Genomic DNA, 18,596 nt, shown 5'->3' on the forward strand with positions numbered 1-18,596 from the left:
GCACCGGTTGCACCAGCCTTGCATCTTGGTCTTTCTGAAGGCAGGCTGTGCAGTTTGCATCAAGTTAAAAGGCAATTTCTGGACTTTGTCCAGCACTGAGGAGCATAGTATTTCTCAACACTTTCTCCCCTTCCATCTTTGCAGCTGGTGGAGAGTAAGCAGCCAGGGCTCCTCGCAGCCCAATAAGGTGACAACACTGCAGAGCAGATCCCCACAGCTAAACCCCTTGGGGCAGGCAGCTACCAGCTTAGCACCCTATGGTGGGAACATGTCTGGAGAGCTTGCTGAGCTGAACTGACGAGCCTGGGGGTTTACAGCAGGCAGTGGGGGCATCTCATTTCAGCGGCCATGGTGGTGATGGGTTGAAGGCTGATCTTAAGAGGTCTTCTCCAACCTTAATGATTCTGTGATTCCACGATCTCCAGGCTTTGTGCAACTTAAATACACAGAATCTCCACCAGCAGACCAGTGGCCTGGAGCCCTCCTGGGTGCCCTGTGCCTTATGGAGGTGTCAGCCCCCAGCCCCAGCTGCTGCCCGTGTGGTTTATACAGCTGCTGCAGAGAGCGGGGGGAGCGAGGGGTGGGGGCACAGCCCTGCCAATGCATCGGTCCCGCAGCAGGGTCAGAGGTGGCCACGTTTGGGCTAAAAGAGGAACAGGTGGGTAAAGGGCTGACAGTGGGAACACTGGCACTTTTATTTTTGATGGCCCTCCCCCATACACGCACATTCAGTGCTGGGAAATGCAATTCCCCACTGCCTGAAAAGCCTCGGACTGAACTGCATCGAGTATCCCTCCCTGAGTAGAAGGGGCTGGTTTTGTTTTCAGGGGGTGAATATTCGGGGAAGGAAGTGATGCCTCCTTTAACACATGCAAAGCTTCTAAATGAAAGCATCCACGCGTGCACATCACAGTGAACTGTGATAAGGATTCCTTCCTCTTCCCACCCGTGGGCTCTCATTTAGACTGGGTATAAGGAAGAAATGTTTTACAATAAGGGTGGTGAGGCACTGGCACAGGTTGCCCAGAGAGGCGGTGGTGCCCCATCCCTGCAGACACCCAAGGTCAGGCTGGATGGGCTGTGAGCACTGATGGAGCTGTGGGTGTCCCTGCTCAGTGCAGGGAGTGGGACAGATGGAATTTAAGGGTCCTTTCCAACTCAAACCATTCTATGGTTCTACGACCATGTGTTACCAATCCAATAGATTTAGGACTGAGAGGGACCGTAGGGGCCATTAAGACTCTGCATGCGCTCACTGTGTGGGCTTGTTATGTGATGACAGGCTTCAGAACTTAATGCAAGGTGAACGAGGCCAATTTCCACCCCAAAGATTTGACGACAGAAGAAGATCTCATTTTCTACGAAGTGGCCAGCCCTGCTAGACGCACTTTACCCATTTCTAAGCGCAGCTGGGATCACTGTAAGCCTTTTTTGCTTTTTTTTTTCAGGGTTGTCACACATTTTACAAGTCAAAAAAAGAAAATAATAATAATGGCAAGCCGTTCCCTTTTCTGGAGGTGAAGCAAAGCCCAGGAGCAGCCCTGCTGCAGGCTCTTCTCTTTCATGTGACTAATGCACACAAATCCCCCATCCCCGGGGACTCGGGGCTCACTGACAGCAGTGGCAGCCTGCGAGAAAGGGGCGAAGGGAGCGAAACTGTGCTCTCCTTTCATTCACCAGGGTCAGCTGTCCCAGCTGTTCCCCCTGCTTAGCCACGGGCAGAGGGGACGGAGGGGACGGGGCGGTGGCAGCGCGTAAAATGAAAACTCATCCAACAGAAGGGGTTCCGTATGGAAATGAGAAGCAAACAGGCATCTGCTTTGCCACCAGGGCACGACTGGGCAGAAGAACAGAGACTGCTGGACGGAGCTGGTATTTGCCTGAATCACTCCTCTGGGAGTTGGGGACCAAGCCAAGAACACGCTTCCTAATGAAAGACTAATGATGGATGGAGCTCAGTAGGTGCAGAATTGCAGCTTGATTTGGAAACCCAATCCGCTACCAGCTGTTTATCTAAGCAAATGCCATGGCTGCAGTCTGCAGCATCGCCTCCCCAGACTTCCCTGGGAGACTGCTTCTATCGAAGCCACGTCTCTTGATTTTAATGGGGAGTGCCACCTCTAGGGTTTCCGTCCTACCTGTGCAGTTCCCTTGCGGGGGTGTTTCCCACAGTCAGGTGGGATTTTGTGTCTTTGCCTCTATTTAAATTGAAAGCTTTCTAGGCTAGATGCTATCTTGTGTCCTTACAATGGAGCTGTAGGCCTTCTTGGATAATATTGTTAGCATGAGAAAGAGCTCCCTAACACATAGATGGTCCCTCACACTGAAACAGAGCCCTGTTTGATGGGAAATGTGAATGAGGTGGTGTCTGTGAGTAACCCAGAAGGCAAATATCTCTGGGAAGACCTCATTACCAAGATATTTTTTACAGCACAGCCATCAGTTCTTCACTTGAAGTTGCATTTTCTCCTTGCTGCCAAGGTTTTGCATTTGGGGTGACTTCTCAGCCGCATGAGCTGGAGCATCTGCTGGAGGCGGCCGGGCAACGTGCATCCCCTCCACCACCCATGGGACCACAATGAACCTTGAAACTGAAGAAGCCTCCAACCTGTCATTAAGGCAGCTGCGTCGGCAATAAATTCAGTATTTAACGTCGTAGCTATGGGAACAACTTCAACAGGACTTTATCGTGCTGAAAAGTGACCCGGTAAAGACATGCAGAAAGGCTCCTGGAAGCACCAGCGCTATTCCTCTCAAAGGAAAGAGTTAAGTCTGTTTCCAGTTGGCTAGGAAGATGGGCCAGGCTCAGTTACAGGCTGTAAGTGTAAATGTGAACGCATTGGCTTTGTCCAATTGCAGGAAGAAAAGGAAGACAGACACGCTTTAGATCTGGGATAAAAAGAGAATGTTTTTCTCTCTAAATATTTGGAAAATATATTGACGTTATCTGAACATACAGCAGTAGGAATAGTGGTAACCAAATGCTTTTAAAACTGAAAAAAATTAAAAGAAATGCCAAGTAAGACTTTTGGGAAACAACTAAGTTGAAAAGGAGCAGGAATAAAGGGAAGGTTAAGGGTACTGGATTCATCCAATAAATACAAAGAATACTTTTTGCTTTTTGCCTTCTCAGCTGAGTTTTAATCCCCATTTGTAAGATTCTTGTTATCATTCCCAGTTCAGCTCATGCCGTGTTCATGTTAAGATTCTATGCTTTCCTTGTCTCACCTTCATGGCAAGCAAGGGAGAAGCTCAGCTGGTAGACATGACGGCCTTGTGCCTCAGATGTTGGAGTGAAGATAAGGAGACCTGGCCTGCCAGGGCCTGTTTCTTCTCCTGACTTGGGAATTGCTCACAGAGTAGCTGCAGTTTTTTTCATGCTCATGCTTCCATGCTTGGGTGTTTAATGAGGGGTTGAACGTGCCAAATCCAGACAACTCTTCTGAAATCCCTCTGTTCGCCCCTCACTGACTATTATTGCCCTTAGAAGCATCCAGACATGAGTGATTTGTGATTTAATCACAACTACGGAATCGTGGAATATCCTGAGTTGGAAGGGGCCCATAAAGATCACTGAGTCCAACTGCTTCCCGTGGGTAGTGCCACTCCGCTGGATGCTGCAGGCCAGGAGGAGGAAGGCTGGGCTTCAGAGGGGGAAATTCAACCCAAGCAGGATATCCAAATCCCCCAGGCTCCCTTGGAAATCCCAGCTCAGCACCCTGCCTGCCGGTGCCTAACAAGCTCCTCAAGAAAAAAGACAGCAAACGCCCAGGTTTTATTGATAATCAGCCTGGCTTCTTAGCACCTTCTCTTGTGACCTTGGTTGCTAGGAGGTTTTGCATCAATACACAAAAAGGGAAGTATTAATAGAAAGAAAGAGCAGCTGATGGGAGTTCTGCATAGTGCAGAGGCTGCCCTTGGGGGACGTGCCAGCTTGCAAAGTCTTCCAGACCGCACCTCTACCAGCAAGGCAGCCTTGCAGACCTCGTTTGCAGCTCCTGAAGCCGTGTCCTTGTCATCTGAAAATCTGGGAAGAAAACTCTCTAACTCTAATGAGGCGTTAGAATCTGTGTTAATAAACTGACAGCCTCAAAAACTGGTTGGCTGCACCTGTACTGCTCACTGGGAACATTCCTGGAAATGGTTTGGGCTAGCGTGAGCTGCTCTGGATCAAAACCACGGAAGGGATGATGAACGAAATGTATGATCCACGGAGGTGCAGTGCCTAAGCTCTTATGCTTTTATTTGACTTCTAGATGTAGCCACAAAGTCTGAGGAACAGATGGTGCTGAAATCTGCAGAGGCTTTGCAAGCATCAGAGCTGCATCCCTCAGTCTTTGTAGAAGTTCCAGTCTGATTCTGGCAGCAGTTGGCTGGGTACACGTCTTCTCTCAGGCTCACACACTTGGCAGGTTGTTTGGGAAGATGACCAAGGCAGTGGGTAAGAGGTGAAAGAAGACGCAAAGGACAAATCCAAGCTGGAAAGAAGAAATCCGGACCTTCTGGACTCAAGGCCTAAGTTCCAGGGTGTTCTCATGGTGGTTTTCCTCACTGTGCCCCATGGGACAACTTGCATGGGAGGGGGCTGCCTATCGACAGCCATGCCCAAGAGAAACATGGCACTGCTGGTCCAAGCACCAGCTCAACTTGGCTTGCTTTCCTCTGGCATGTTTTGTGCTCTCTTTATGAAGATGGTAAGCACAGGTGAAGAGTGGGCAAGGAAGACTTGTGCCCTCAGAATGGGGTGTTGCATGTACCAGTAGGGCTGGGGCAGGAACAAGGAGCTCCTGAACGGCTGCAGACAAAATCACTAAACCTCCCCTTATCCCACATTATCCCCCTCAGCTGTTCTGCTGGGGGATGCCATGTGCTGCTCAACAACTGCCGTGTGCCTCTCGAGAGGCGGCCGTCGTGCAAAGGCTGGGGGGGTGCAGGAGGAGCCCCGCCAAGCTTTTCCATCCCAGAAATGCTGTGAATCCTGGGGAAGCTCTTGCAGAGCGCTCCTGCAGCTCCCATGGGCAGCATGCCACCATCCCCGTTTTACACACAGGTGACGGAGATGAAGCTTAGTCCAAATGAATGATGGCTCGAAGATGAGCTCTAGCCCAAATCATGTTCGAGTGAGAGAAGGAGCCGGGAACGGGTCCCACATCCCGTGTTACTGGGCTCTGACTGCTTGGTCGTGGATTTTTCTCCATTTAACAGAAGTCTTGATCAGAACCATCCCGCTGAGCATCTCCGTGTGCCTTCAGCTGCGTTTCAGGTTCCTCAGCGGCTCCATACTTCCACCTAGTGACCGAGAGCTGCCGCCTGCTTTCCTCCACATCATAGAGTCATAGAACGATTTGGGTTGGAAGGGACCTCAAAGCCAACCAATTCCAAGCCCTGCCGTGGGCTGGGTGCCCCTCACCAGCTCAGGCTGCCCAGGGCCCATCCAACCTGGCTTTGAATTCCATCCTGAACGCAATGCAATCTGTTTCCTGGGTTCCCATCCAGAAAGTCGGGACCAACCAGAAATAGCCAGTAAGGCTATTTCCACTCACGCTTAAGATTTGCAGCCTCCAAGCAAATAACTACAAACAAGCCAAAAAAAAAAAAATAATAATAAACACATGAGGTGTTGCTTTTTGAGCAGAAGTTTCCTTCCAGGAGGAAAAAAGAATTGCTTGCACACGTGTACAAGCACTCACTTACAGATCCCTGGTGACTGACCACTGCTCTGCTGGTTGGTATGGGCCTGTGTGTCTCATCGTTAAGAACAATGCTCCTCCCCACCACCTCCTTTTCTCATGCTGCAGAGCAGGATGGTTCCCTGTGCAATGCTTTACCTAACCTGTGACTTTCTGCAAAGAATAAATTCCTCCCCCCAGTCAAATCCATTGACCCTGCAAACTGAAGACGCTTTGTTGAGTGTTTCCTGAATAAAGCGTTCTCTTTAGGACTGGATCACAAAACACTGTGGGGAAGTGATAGCACTTTTTTTTTTTTTACTAGCTCCTGAATTTGAGTTTGTGTTGGGGCAGAGCTAGGAGCAGGCCCTCAGGGCAGCAATTAGCCTTAATTACCTGGAATCCCACCCACCCCTGCCCTTAGAGTCAGGAGCTCTATTTAAGCCCAGTTTGGGGGCTTGCAATCATTGTTGGAGTGATGCTATAGGTGTATAGCTTTACTGACACATCTTCAGTGCTATCTTCTGGCCAGAACTTGGACTTGTGTTGTGGCTCAGTCTCCAGACTTCACACCTGTTGTTCCTCACTGGGCTTTCTGGAGGCATCCTGGATCTGATCTGCCCTTTTGTTTGGGGCTGTCAGTAGATCCACATAACAGCATCTGGCTCTGCCTGTTGCATTCAACTGATCTTCTCCTTCAATGCCTGTTCATTAATAGCACTTTCTTTTCTGATAATTCCCTTGAATCTGTCTATTTTTTCTGGCTGTGTTTGCAATGTGATTTTAGCTAATAAGTAATCTGTAGACTTTTGAGCAGTTCAGCGTTAACTTTCATTGTGCTCCTGTAATCATCAGCTATATGTGCTTCAGACATCGGGTCTTGATCCAAAAACAAACCCAACACAACTGGTTCCATGGTTGGGCAGAGCTCCAAAGCTTCGCTGAAGGTTGATTGCCCATGACTTTGTGCTGTAGCCTCACTGAATTGAGGCTGAAGAAGTACAAACAAGTCCGTTTAATTTCCCTTTGGGGATGAGGTAAGAGCATGCATATATTCTGCTGTTGTTTGACTGCTGTGTAGTAACTCATTAAACTGTAGCTATGCTGTTGTCTGAAGTCTTGATGTGAGCTTCAGTGGAAACTTCCATGAAGGCAGCCATGCCAATGGAAGGCCATGCCAGCCTGCTTTGTTTCTGTTGGCTTTATTAAAAACCTATCCTTCCATCTTGTCTTTAAATGGATGGGTGTAGATGTGGGAGTGAGTGTGATGTTCACAGCTATTCAGGATCTGATGAAGGCTAACGTGGATATTCTCTGCAGTCAGTGGAGACATGTGGTTCCATAATACTTCTTTCCAATGCAGGGTGAGGATCCACAGGGGAATAGGTACTTGAAATGTGGTAGGTCTAAAGGCCCCTTGGGCAGAATTCTAGCCAGACTCTGACACAGCTGAGATTGCTGTGGAAAATTTGAATTAAGATTTTAATGGAAACCTCAAAGTCTGCTTGCTGGGAAAGCCACTCCTAGGCTGAGTACCAGCATATCAAGAAACCATTCAATCCATTTCTGTCATGTATGGGGGGGAAAAGGGAGATTGAAGGCCTTGATTATCCTCTTGTTGGAGAAGCCAGGCATACAAACTCATAGAATGGCTTAGGTTGGAAGAGATTTTAAAGATCATCCAGTTCCAACTCCAGGAGAAGAATGGTTCCAGGTTACTCCTATTGTGGTCGTTAAAGACTTGGAAGCAAATGGTTAACAGCAGCCAGTAGCTTAAGTTAATCATTAAGCATGCCCAATGGACAGCCCTGAGCTGTCTGTAATGGGTACTGCTGAGAAACGAGTCAGGTGGGTTTCAGCACAGGCTGACTTGGTTATCCAGCAGAGACTGACACAGCCTCCAACCAAGCATTGTAGGAGAGCTGGTCTCAAAGGGATGGGGCAGTTACACTGCTGTCAGAGCCTCGTCACTTAACTGGTCTGAGGGAGGGAAGAACAACAAAGAGAATAAGGTAGGCCATACTTACGGTCTTGATACGGGCAATAAAAATAAACCTAAATGATATTTTATAGGCCTACTTTGAAATACCAGGTCCACGCACATCAAGGCTTTGGGCTTGACCCCTAGGATTTCTGTTAGAAGAAATACAGGCAAGAAATTGCAGCAGGTGTTGTGGTATAAACCATAAAAGCACCATTCCTAGCCCATGGTTTTACATCTCTGTATTACTCCAGTCTAATGATTCAGATGTTTGGATTCGAGAGGAGGATAGGAAAAAAAGAGCAGGGAATGCTTGATATTCGAATGCACAGATTGCTTCTGTTGGTTGGCCATTAGTACCAGGTGTGACTATGAAATGCATGTTTTTAAGTGCCACAGTTGCAGACTGTTACGGGGCCATCTATCTCTCAGCTGCCATCTTTATGGAAATGGCAAGGGCAACATTTCAAGTGGTGGTGAAAGCAGGAAAAAAAATACTTGGTCTTCATTATAGCCAGGTTTCTCCATCCTAGGGGTCTCACCCATGGACTTGGCTTCCTAGATGTGCGCTATGGTTGTGTTACACTCAAATGTCTGCAGAAAATAGTCTTCCTTCCTAAGGGAGGGAAGGATGCACAGTATTTGCCTTCATTGTTCAGTTTAGATCAGGAGAGTGGTTCTAAAGCAAGCCCAGGAAAGGTGGTTTGTTTCGTGCTGTCTCAGTGGAAAAAGCTGAAGATCCTGGAGAAATCTAAATAAAAACATGTACAAAAGAATTCTCCGGACATTAATAGATGTTTGATCCTTGTGATAGGCTACAGCTAGTGCTGTGTGTAGCATGTACTTAGTGATGAAGACCCAATGTTCACCGTAGTTTTGTTCTATGGATATGCTTTGACTTGGTTGTTCAGTAATGTCTTTGTTCTAGCTGTTGTCCTCTTTTGTAGTATCCCTGACTCTAATCCTGTAATTGGTGTCACTAATTCCTATGTGCACTTAGTCAGTTGGTCTCATGAAATATCGCCCCAGCAGGGGGAGGACCTGAGCTTGGCTGATTCTATAATGCTTTCTCTATAACTCCACATTAGTCTGCCTTGTCTGCTATAACAGACCATTGCTCCAACAGGTCTGCAGCATGATGAAGGAGTAACAGATGGGAGTAGTTGTAATGTTACAGAGAAGGTGCTAAGGTCCTGAGTCGTGATCCCGTGAAATCCCCATCCGTGTTCCAAGATGAACCTATGGAGAGCATCCTTTCTGGTGTTCTTTGCAGGTGAGTGACAGAAGTGTTCTCTAACAGCGCTGCAGTGCAGGTGTCACTGGGTTGGGCACAGCCTGACTGCAAGTGAGATGTGCAGAAGTATCTCTAAATGCTGTTGGATGTTATGGGGCAGTGACTTCAGCATACTGGAAATGATCTACCTTTTCCAGTGGCTTTTCATGGCATTCCTCCATAGCCATAGATTTCATCTCATAGTTTTCTGGATGTCTGGATTATTGTTGATTATCCCTGGGTATTAGTGGCGTATGTTGGTTTTCTTTTGCTTGATGATAATCATATGATTGTTTAAACATTGTGTTCATGATGCAAGCATGTCCAATAGTTCTCTTTAGAGAGATGAACACAGATGTTAGGTGAATTTACACTGACTTGATGAGATGGAAATGTTCACAGAATCACTATGGTTGGAAAAGACCTAAGGTCACCAACTCCAACCCATCCCCACCATGCCCACGGACCACGTCCCTCAGTGCCACATCTCCATGGTTCTTGAACATCTCCAGCGATGGTGATTATTGGAAATTTCAATGGTTACTTCAAAAAACAAAAAGAGGAAAAGAAAAAAAAAAAAAAAGAGATAAACCAATGGCTGACTTTCCATTAGCTTCAGCGGATGAAGGCTAAAAACAAAATATGAATTGCCTTAAGAACTTGACGCCTTTCTGGAAAATGCTTTATAATAAGTTACATGCAACTTAACTGCATGAAGCAGGAGCTTCATCCTGTGCTGAAGGACTTTTCCAAGAGAGAGGTGGACAAGCTGAGCTGGAGGAGGATATATTGTGTGGGAGGCCCTAAGTTTGAGGACAGTCTGCAGAAGTGAGCAAACATTTCTCTAGGAGCTGGAGGGATAAGCATGAGGCCTATCGTGCTTATTTTAGTTCTTGAGGAGGGCAAGAGGTTCAGACTGGCTTAGTTCACAGAGTTCTGAAGGCTTCAGAACCTAAATGAGGGGAAGGAGGACTTTTACACAGGGAGAGGCAGTTCCCTGGAGGTGCCCAAGGCCAGGCTGCATGGGGCCCTGGGCAGCCTGATCTGGTGGGGGGGTAACCAGCCCATGGCAGAGTGTTGGAACTAAGTGGTCTTTAAGGTCCCTTTAACCTAAGCCATTGTACGAAGGGAAAGGGATGAGCAATCCTAATTTGGATGCCCAGGAAGGAGGGATTGTGAAGGCTGGAATCACAGGAATCAGAAGGCTGCCAGATCACTGTGCCTTGTCCTGAGCTGGATGTTTCCAGTGTTTGCATCAAACCTCAGCCTGATGTAGCTGGGTTGTTTTTGCAGTGACCTCTGCAGGACTGCTCATTGAGCCCCGGGAGGGCAGCGTTGCTGGAGGAACATGGATTACCATCACTCTGGATGGTGAGTGTTCAGCTCTTGTAAACCCTTGCCAAGTATATATCAAAGTGATGGAGAATCAGGTCCGTTCTGTGATTTGTGGTCGGAGTGACAAATCCTAAGCAACAGACACACGGGCTGTGGCACCCAGAGCATGAAATCAGCCTGCAATTATGACTTCATAAACTATTTCTGATGTTTGCTTGTTTTCAAATTCTACGAGAGAGAAATCAGATTTCTACTTTATTTTTGTCGAACTGGGGCTAGAAATTTCCTCCTTGATGCCTTTTTAATTATTTTTTTTATTTTTGGGAGGAACGCTGAGTGTCCCCTCTATTCATAGATAGCCTGATGCCGGAGTGTTAGAAACACTAACAATAAATATGAGGTCTGTGTAAAAAATCAAGTATTGATGTGCTTTACTCTTCTGGATCTAAACTTAAGTGCACAAAACTAGACCTGATTTCCAGCAGTATTGCATATTGGCTCCTTGGGGTGGGAGTTGGTTTCTGATGGAGTTGTGTGTTAATTTAAGCTGCTCAAGTTCTGGCTCTTGGCCGTTCGTAACTGTGAATAATGCAATCAGTCTTACTTTTCTAAATAATACTGATTCCTGCAGAATATTATCCATAGAATCAGAAATGCAGGGGTTGGAAGGGACCTCAGGAGATCACTGCGTCCAACCCTCTGCTAAAGCAGGTTCCCTAGAGCTGGTTGCACAGGAATGCATCCAGGTGGGTCTTGAGTAGAGCAGATGTACCTCGAAGCACAGAAGAACTTGAGATGCTTGCCAGCAAAAGCATGCAAGACATCAGCAGCTGCAAGTACCACGTCAAACTATTAATTTTACAGGTTCTTTAAGTATCTGTGAGCATGATGGCTTGTTTGGCATAGATGGTGGAGGAGATTGAAACTGCTGGTAGCTGTCAATCTTTGCGATAGAATATATTCAAAAACGTCTGTACCTCGTGACTGGATGTGAGTGGTCCTGTCCTCAGAGCTCTTCTCTTTGACTTTGACTTAGGCTCGGCATCCCACGAGCTAGAACATCTCTCTCCAGCCAGCTGGCCCCACCTGGAGGTATCCTTGGTGAACACAGACCTGCCCACGTTGCTGTGTGATGTCTCTCCCGTCTATTTTGACTCATCCACCATAAGATGTAGAACAAGGTATGATCCCTGACTGTAATATCAAATCATCTGGTTTGGAGAAGACCTTTATGATGATAAGGTTAATCTATCAGTCTGACGTATTGTGTCCCATCACTTAGCACACGTCCCCCTGTGGGAAAACAAAGACTAATCCCCCACTTTGACTAACAAAAGACCTCGGGACATGTGACCAAGGGGTTGTTAAGCGGGTATAAAAGGTTGTAAGCACGTACAATAAGGGAGTCTTCCTCCTGCACTAGCAACGGGGTCAGTGCCTCAATTGCCACAAATGGCGCCTGAACAGGGACCTTGTATCAGGGTCGGCCTCGGGAGAGAGTCGGGTGACCAGGCTGACTGGTGGCAATCGGGAAGCGGAACCCAAAAAGTGCTGGAAGGAAGCAGGGCCAGGCTGCACGGCCACAGTCGCTCCTGCAGGACGGAGGTGAGCGACGGGGAACGGATGGGACCAAACGGAACAAAGGAACAGGAGGCGGTTTGCAAAATAAAGGAAGCGATTTTGCAGAAGCGCCACGCTAAAGTGGAAGGCTTTGATTTAAGGCGGCTTTTGGTGTGGGTCTCTCGTAACGTGGGAGTAGATGGGGCTACGATCTGTGGCACAGAAACGTGGGACAAAGCGGGGGGGGTGAGGCTGTGGGACGCAGCCATGTGCTCTGACCCCTTGGCTAAAGACCTTTTGGGGCCCTGGAGATCGGTTTTTTACCCTTTAGACCCCAGACTAGTGAGAATCTGCACAACAAAAGGCGATAGAGAACACACTCGCCAACGCCACAGGCCAAGACACCATCCCCCTCAGACAGGATCAGTAGGAACCGGAGGTGTTAGCAAACAAAAGCCAAGTCACTTCTACAGGGAAGGCTTAGGGAGGCAACTGGGCTGTGGATCTACTTGGTGCAATTCTACTGCGGCCAATAACCAGCGTCAAGCAACGCGACAGCTGCCTCAGGGAATCTTAGAATCATAGAATTAGCTAGGTTGGAAAAGACCTACAAGATCATCCAGTCCAACCATCCACCTACCACCAATAACCCCAATAAACCATGTCTCTCGATGCTATATCTAAATGTTTCTTGCACCCAGTCAGCTTGTTAGCTTGGTTAGAATAACTGTAGTTTAGTGGAATTGGGGTAAGTGTCCTAAGCACAGGTTTATTATTCATGTATAGCCATAGTTTGAAGTTTTTGCCATGTTGTCAAGGGTATGCAATGGGGAAACTGACTTGAACCTCATGGGATTGGTTTGATGGGTGGTTTCAAGGTTTATACAACTCCATCAAGATGAGGGGATCCAGTGTAATTCTTGAGGGCAATGTGGACCTAAACAACTTTACCTTGTTTGCATTTAAAGTGATTTCATTACTACTGGATAGAAATCTTGTGCTGTTTGGAGGCTACCATGACAGAGTCCTCTGGGTGTGATCGTAACAGCATTGAATTTGGGTTTTAGTGTGGGAGTTTAGTACATGTTTTCAGTTTACTGAGATTGCTGTTTGAGTTGATATTATTTCTCGAGATAACAGTGTGCATACCATCACTGATAACGTTTTCTGGAGAAAACATCTGTAGGTTTTAGATCCTTGTATTATACTGTGCCTTAGAGCCATGATTAATAAGGCGATCAACCAAGTGCTTGTTGTTGAAACTAATAAGGAAGGGGGAGATGTGGGAAAACAAAGACTAACCCCCCACTTTGACTAACAAAAGACCTTAGCACATGTGACCAAGGGGTTGTTACACGGGTATAAAAGGTTGTAAGCACGTACATTAAGGGGCAAGAGTCCGTTCCTCAGTTGCCATATCTCCCCTTAGTGCCATGTCCATGTATCTCTTAAATACCTGCAGAGCTGGGGACATCCCCCCTGCCCTGGGCAGCCTGTTCCAATGTTTAACCAATCTCTCCATGAAGAAATTATTTCTCATATACAATGTAAACCTCCCCTGGTGAGAGCTTTGCTGTCTGTCTGGTAGGATCCTTGTTGTGTTGAGTCTACACAGGCACTGTTGCTATACCTGAGCACCTCCCAAGCTGTGCTGCATTTATCCATGCTTCAATATAATGAAGCACTAGGTTCATTAATCTTGTCATATGCGAATCATGGATTGGCTTAGGTTGGATGGGACCTTGAAGATCATCGAGATCCAACCCCCATGCTGTGGAGATCACCTTGGAGCGGCTAGACTCAGATCCTCAAAAGTCTGTAGACAAAAGCACAACACCCGAGGAAATCTGATGTGCTTGCCTGCCCAAGATCACAAAGAGAAGCTTATGGTAGGAAGGTACACAAATATGGCTCCAGCTGGGGAATCTAAACTCTTTCTCCAGTCTGTTATAACTTAATGGATGTTGTTTGACTAGCAGACTAATAGTGCCTCGAGAGGCAGTAGGAGCAAACCTACTGGGGTTCTTCCATCTCTTGCTGCTATGATTTGTTTGGGAGTCGATTCTGCTGAATGCTGTGCTGTGAAACTATGTACACCAAGGATGCAGTACTGATTTACAAACCAGGCTTCTCTGTAAATCTAGGCAGCCTTGGGTTGTTTTTAATATTAATGAATTACAATTGTTTATTAGTATTAATGAATGCTAATGAGCATGTGGATGTGCTTTGCATTTACATACAATGTGAGTGTATACAGTGTGAGTTCTGGTATAGTCCTGTTGCCTTCTGCACTTAAGTACAACTTTTTCCTCTGCCTTCACATTCATTTTAAACTGTAGTTCCAAAGTTTGGGTTTGTGTGCAGAGTTTGTGCTCACCACATGAATGTAGTTTGCTCTATCAAAGCTTTGGTGAACCTGTTAAGGCTGGTGACCCAATGAAGGACCTTTTTACCTTGAAAGTAACAACAACCCAATCTGTATAAAAATAACATAACTATTTTTCTTTTTCCCCCCACCTAGGTCTTCATCCCAGGAGGGTTTGTACTATGTGGAGGTGACCTTTAAAGGACGCATGATTAACAACCTGACTGGGGTGGAGAAAGAAAACTATGCTTTCAAGGTAACTGCCAAACAAAGACAGAAGTGATGATAAACATTTCAGATATCGAAGGGAACCAAGCTTCGTCTCACAGGGTTTGTATTGAGGTAGCATCTCTTATAGTGATTGTGTGTCAGAACATGCAGCTAAGATGCTCCTTGCATCCCTTAAAACTAGAGCACTACAGCATTCAGTGGTCTGGCACTGGACAGTCTCTGTGACCTGAGGTCTTCCTGAAGCAAAAACCTGAGTTAACCTGAAGTCTGAGTTAACTTATCTGTGCACTTCAGCCATGCAGTTGGAAGACCATCTTGTGGGTTTGTTTTATCCTTGTACACAATTGTGGTCTAAGCCATTAGTCGTGGTTTCTCCGACTCTCGTGGCCTTATGCCAGGATTTACCATTTTCGACAAAACAATTTTGTAAAGGTGTGCATCGTCTTGCTAGCATTATATATTGAAAATCAGGGATACAAAGTCAGAAATAGGAAATGATACTGTGCTTCCATGGATTCCCAAGGAGGGTGGAATGAGGTGGTGCACTCAGCTCTAGTGGCTGGAATTACTCCCTCACCTTGTCTGAGGCCCTTTGCTGGTTGTAGTTGCTTACACTGCTGTGGAGTGGTTAATATCATAGAATCACCAAGGTTGGAAAAGACCTACAAGATCATCTAGTCCGACTGTCCATCTATCACCAATAGTTCTCACTAAACCATGTCCCTCAACACAATGTCTAAACGTTCCTTGAACACAATATAGTCACAGAGTTGTGGGCTTGGGTTGGATGGGACCTCAAGACATCCAGCTTCTTGCTCAAAGGGCTGGCCAGGAGTTCACTGCTGGTTGCAGAGTCTCCTCCTTTGGAGATATCCAAGACCCACCTGGATGATTGCTTTCCTGTGTAACCTACTGTGAGGAACCTGCGTTGAGGAGGTTGGACTTAATGATCCCCAGAGGTCCCTGCAGTTCTGTGATTCTCAGGGCTTTATTTCAGAGCAGTTATGGCAATGATGCTGGGGCTTCCTCTAGAACAGACCCCTTAGCTGTGGCTATGCACTTCAGGATGAGGCCTAGTGTGTTCAGAAGTCACGTTCCCCTTCCACTAACTTTGAGTATCAAGCAAGAAAGCCCAGCATTTCAGTAAATTGCACATTAAAACCAAAAAGTCATTGGGTGGTTCAGCTAGCACAGAGAGCTGATGAAAAATCACCAGGGGATGCTGTTAATGAGACACATTGCAAGCTAAATAAAACACAATGTGTCTCTTTGTTTTGAGACTGGGACCTGGGAGCTATGCGTATTAAAAATTAATTTTCCCTCTGCAGTAGATTGGAAAAGCCTGCTGCAGGCAGCAACAAGTCTGAGCAGCTCGCAAGACTTGTGTCAGCTTCTGGCCCTAGCTTTTCTGCTGGTTTTGGCTCCTTTCTTTGCACTGGCTGAGCCTGTGGTATGGGCTTTGCTCCTCTGTGCTGACCATAGGAAGGATGGTGGCTACTCATTCATTTTCCACGTGACCGTGATAAGGAAAGAAACAGGCTGAGCTTTGGTGGGGTTTGAGGAAGGCTTGAAAAATATCTGCAGTGGCATTCTTGAGTCTGGAAATCAGTTGTTTATGCTGTCTATTTAATGACATGGTGAGTGGGCGTGGTGGTGATGGTTGGATCTTAGTGGTCTTTTCCAACCTTAATGATCTCTGATTCTGTTGGGCTGACAGTGGCATCTGTAGATGTAACAAGAGAGGACTCAAAATGAAGATGAGGGGGATGGAGATGTGATGTTTCTGAGAAATGGGTGATTTGGTGGTTAGGAACAGGCCAAAGGCACATGGGAAATGTTTTTTTTTCCCTGTAAGGTTAATGAAATCAAGTAGTTGATTACTTAAGACCGGGATTTAGCCAGCTAGCAATGCAGCCAGTCAGCTCATGAAAGTATTTGTATTTTCCAAGGTCTCGCTGCTTAAAGCAAGGCTGTGCCTCTGCTAGTGAGCAAGGTGGGCAGTGCTGGAGTCCACGTCCAGCTGCTGCTGATGTTGAGCTGATTCCATGCGAGTTATTGGCACATGGAGGACCGTGGGTACTTCCATCCCCTTGGCAGATGAGTAGTGCTCCCACACAGCACCGTTTGGATAGGATTAGTGTCAGTGTAGGCAAAAGCTCCTACAGTCAGTTTGCCTCAAAAACAAGTGAAAACTCTTACAGATTTTAGTGTCATCTGGAGGAAAAGGTCAGCAGGGCTGCTCATCTTCTCGAAAATGCAGACAAAGTGTGTGCTAGGTTCAGGTATCTGTGTTTCAGCTACTTCAGGATGCTGAAGACATCCTGAAGTACATCCTTCTTACACTTGCGTAGGGCTGGTGTGTGGTCCCTGTTTCTAAGGAGCTTGCTTGAAAACTCTTCTCGCTCTTAGGCTCTGTTTATGGCCAAAGTAGAACCCCATAATCTACTCTGAGTATTTCCTTTCTTCCTGAGAGGACAAGGAATTCTGTCCTGAGGACACTAAGATGTGTAATACTGCATTAACAAGGGTCAATATAAGCATTTCCTTGGCTACGCTGCCTTTAAGCAACTGGTAACATTTATTAAAGGCTAGTTAAGTATCCCAGTACTGTGAAGCAGAAATAGCTTTGGAGAGTACACTATTGATGGGAACAATTACACCACAATGCTAGGTGAAATGGAGGTCTCAGAAATTTTGTAGTGTATTAAACCATATCTTTTGGGATGGACCCAGACCAGACAACTGGAGCACGAGGAGGATGCAGAAAGAGCAGCAAGCCGGGCTCTGAACACAAAGGGGGGAAAAAAGCTGTTCCCTTCTCAGAGCAGAATTCTGCTTGAAAGATCCAGTCCTAAAGCACGAGTCTCTGCGATGTGGCTGCCAACTGTGTTGGAAGCAATGCGTAATCAGATCTTGTTGGGCTGCTGTGAGAATGACTGCTGTTTTAACTACAACTTTCTCCTTGCAGTTTTCTGCTGCACAGACGCCTGTGGTTTACCAAATTAGCCCGCCATCTGGCATCCCAGGTAAGGGACCTTTCTTTGGGCTGTGGACCACTTCAGATATTATTTGATGTTCCACCCCGTCTTTCTGCTTAGGAGAGATCTGTCTTGCTGGGTTTAACGCAGGCTTCTCCAGAATGTAATGCCCAAGCTCATGCTGACCAGGAAAACCACTAGACCAGGCTGCCCAGAGCCACGTCCAGCCTGGCCTTGAATGCCTCCAGGGATGGGGCATCCACAACCTCCTTGGGCAACCTGTTTCATCGCAAAGATCTCTTCACTATTTCTCAATCCAAGTCCGGCCTTGGTTTCTAAGTGCTTTCAGGTGGGGTTCAGCTCCAAATTCTTGTGCCTTGTTATACAGTGTCTGTATACAGGTTTCTTTGCTAGCTGGATGTTAGATTTCCCAAGGAAGACCATGAGTAAAGCCAAGTGTTCAGAGCTAGTTAAAAAAAAAAGAAGCTATGTGGAGCGGGTGGATATGCTGCAGGATGGGAAGGACTCATTCCCTGTTGGATCCACAGAGTGAGGATAGGATGCATCAAACGATTTAAGCTATCTGTGCTGACAACTGAATCAACCTTGTACCCAGCATAGTCAGTGGAGCGTTGGGAGTGGTCCAGCTGGCCAAATGGCAGCATTGGGGCGAGCTGAATCATTCTTTGTGATCTTCACTGACCACGTGAATTAGACCTCCACTGCCTGTGGTGGGCTCAGAAAACCAGCACGCATCGCGGGATCTATGTATTTATCTACAGTGTAGATATGCAGGCTAAAATTGTGGTCTCTGAATTGGTTTTGGCTTAAGCTGCTTATTTGTTGTAAGTATCCCTTTATTGTATGGGATGTTAAACCTTTGTATCATTGCTCTTACTTCTTTAGACCCCACTTTAAGGACTTAATTTTAAGCTAGTGTGTTGAATAGCTTGTCCTGAAGGTGAAGTGGCTGCTGTGCACAGCGCCATGAAAATGACCTTTGTGCACAAACACCCAGCACATGGTAATGATGCCACTGTGGCTTCTTTATGGAGTTCTGCAGCAGCATTTGGTCAGGATGGTGCTTTCAGTTGACAAACATTGAGGAAATGCCTTCCAAGTCCAAATACCAGAGTTCTGCTGGGGGGGGGAAGAAAAAAAAGAATTTTTTTTTTCAGTGAGAAAGGTGTGTTTTGGGCCAAGG

At 46.6% G+C, this 18,596-nt stretch overlaps 1 protein-coding gene across 1 annotated transcript in view; it reads left to right on the top strand.

The window, feature by feature from the left end:
• The window catches only part of PKHD1 (PKHD1, fibrocystin/polyductin), a 252,324-nt gene continuing 239,858 nt past the window's right edge, over positions 6,131–18,596 (top strand). Inside the window, exons 1-6 of the mRNA XM_021392027.1 lie at positions 6,131–6,706; positions 8,777–8,923; positions 10,217–10,294; positions 11,295–11,439; positions 14,340–14,439; positions 17,383–17,440. Coding sequence (XP_021247702.1) covers positions 8,884–8,923; positions 10,217–10,294; positions 11,295–11,439; positions 14,340–14,439; positions 17,383–17,440 — 421 coding nt within the window. The 5' untranslated portion in view covers positions 6,131–6,706; positions 8,777–8,883. The remainder of the gene's footprint in view (positions 6,707–8,776; positions 8,924–10,216; positions 10,295–11,294; positions 11,440–14,339; positions 14,440–17,382; positions 17,441–18,596) is intronic.

Source organism: Numida meleagris, chromosome 3 (assembly GCF_002078875.1).
Source record: "Numida meleagris isolate 19003 breed g44 Domestic line chromosome 3, NumMel1.0, whole genome shotgun sequence".
In the NCBI taxonomy this organism is placed as follows: domain Eukaryota; kingdom Metazoa; phylum Chordata; class Aves; order Galliformes; family Numididae; genus Numida; species Numida meleagris.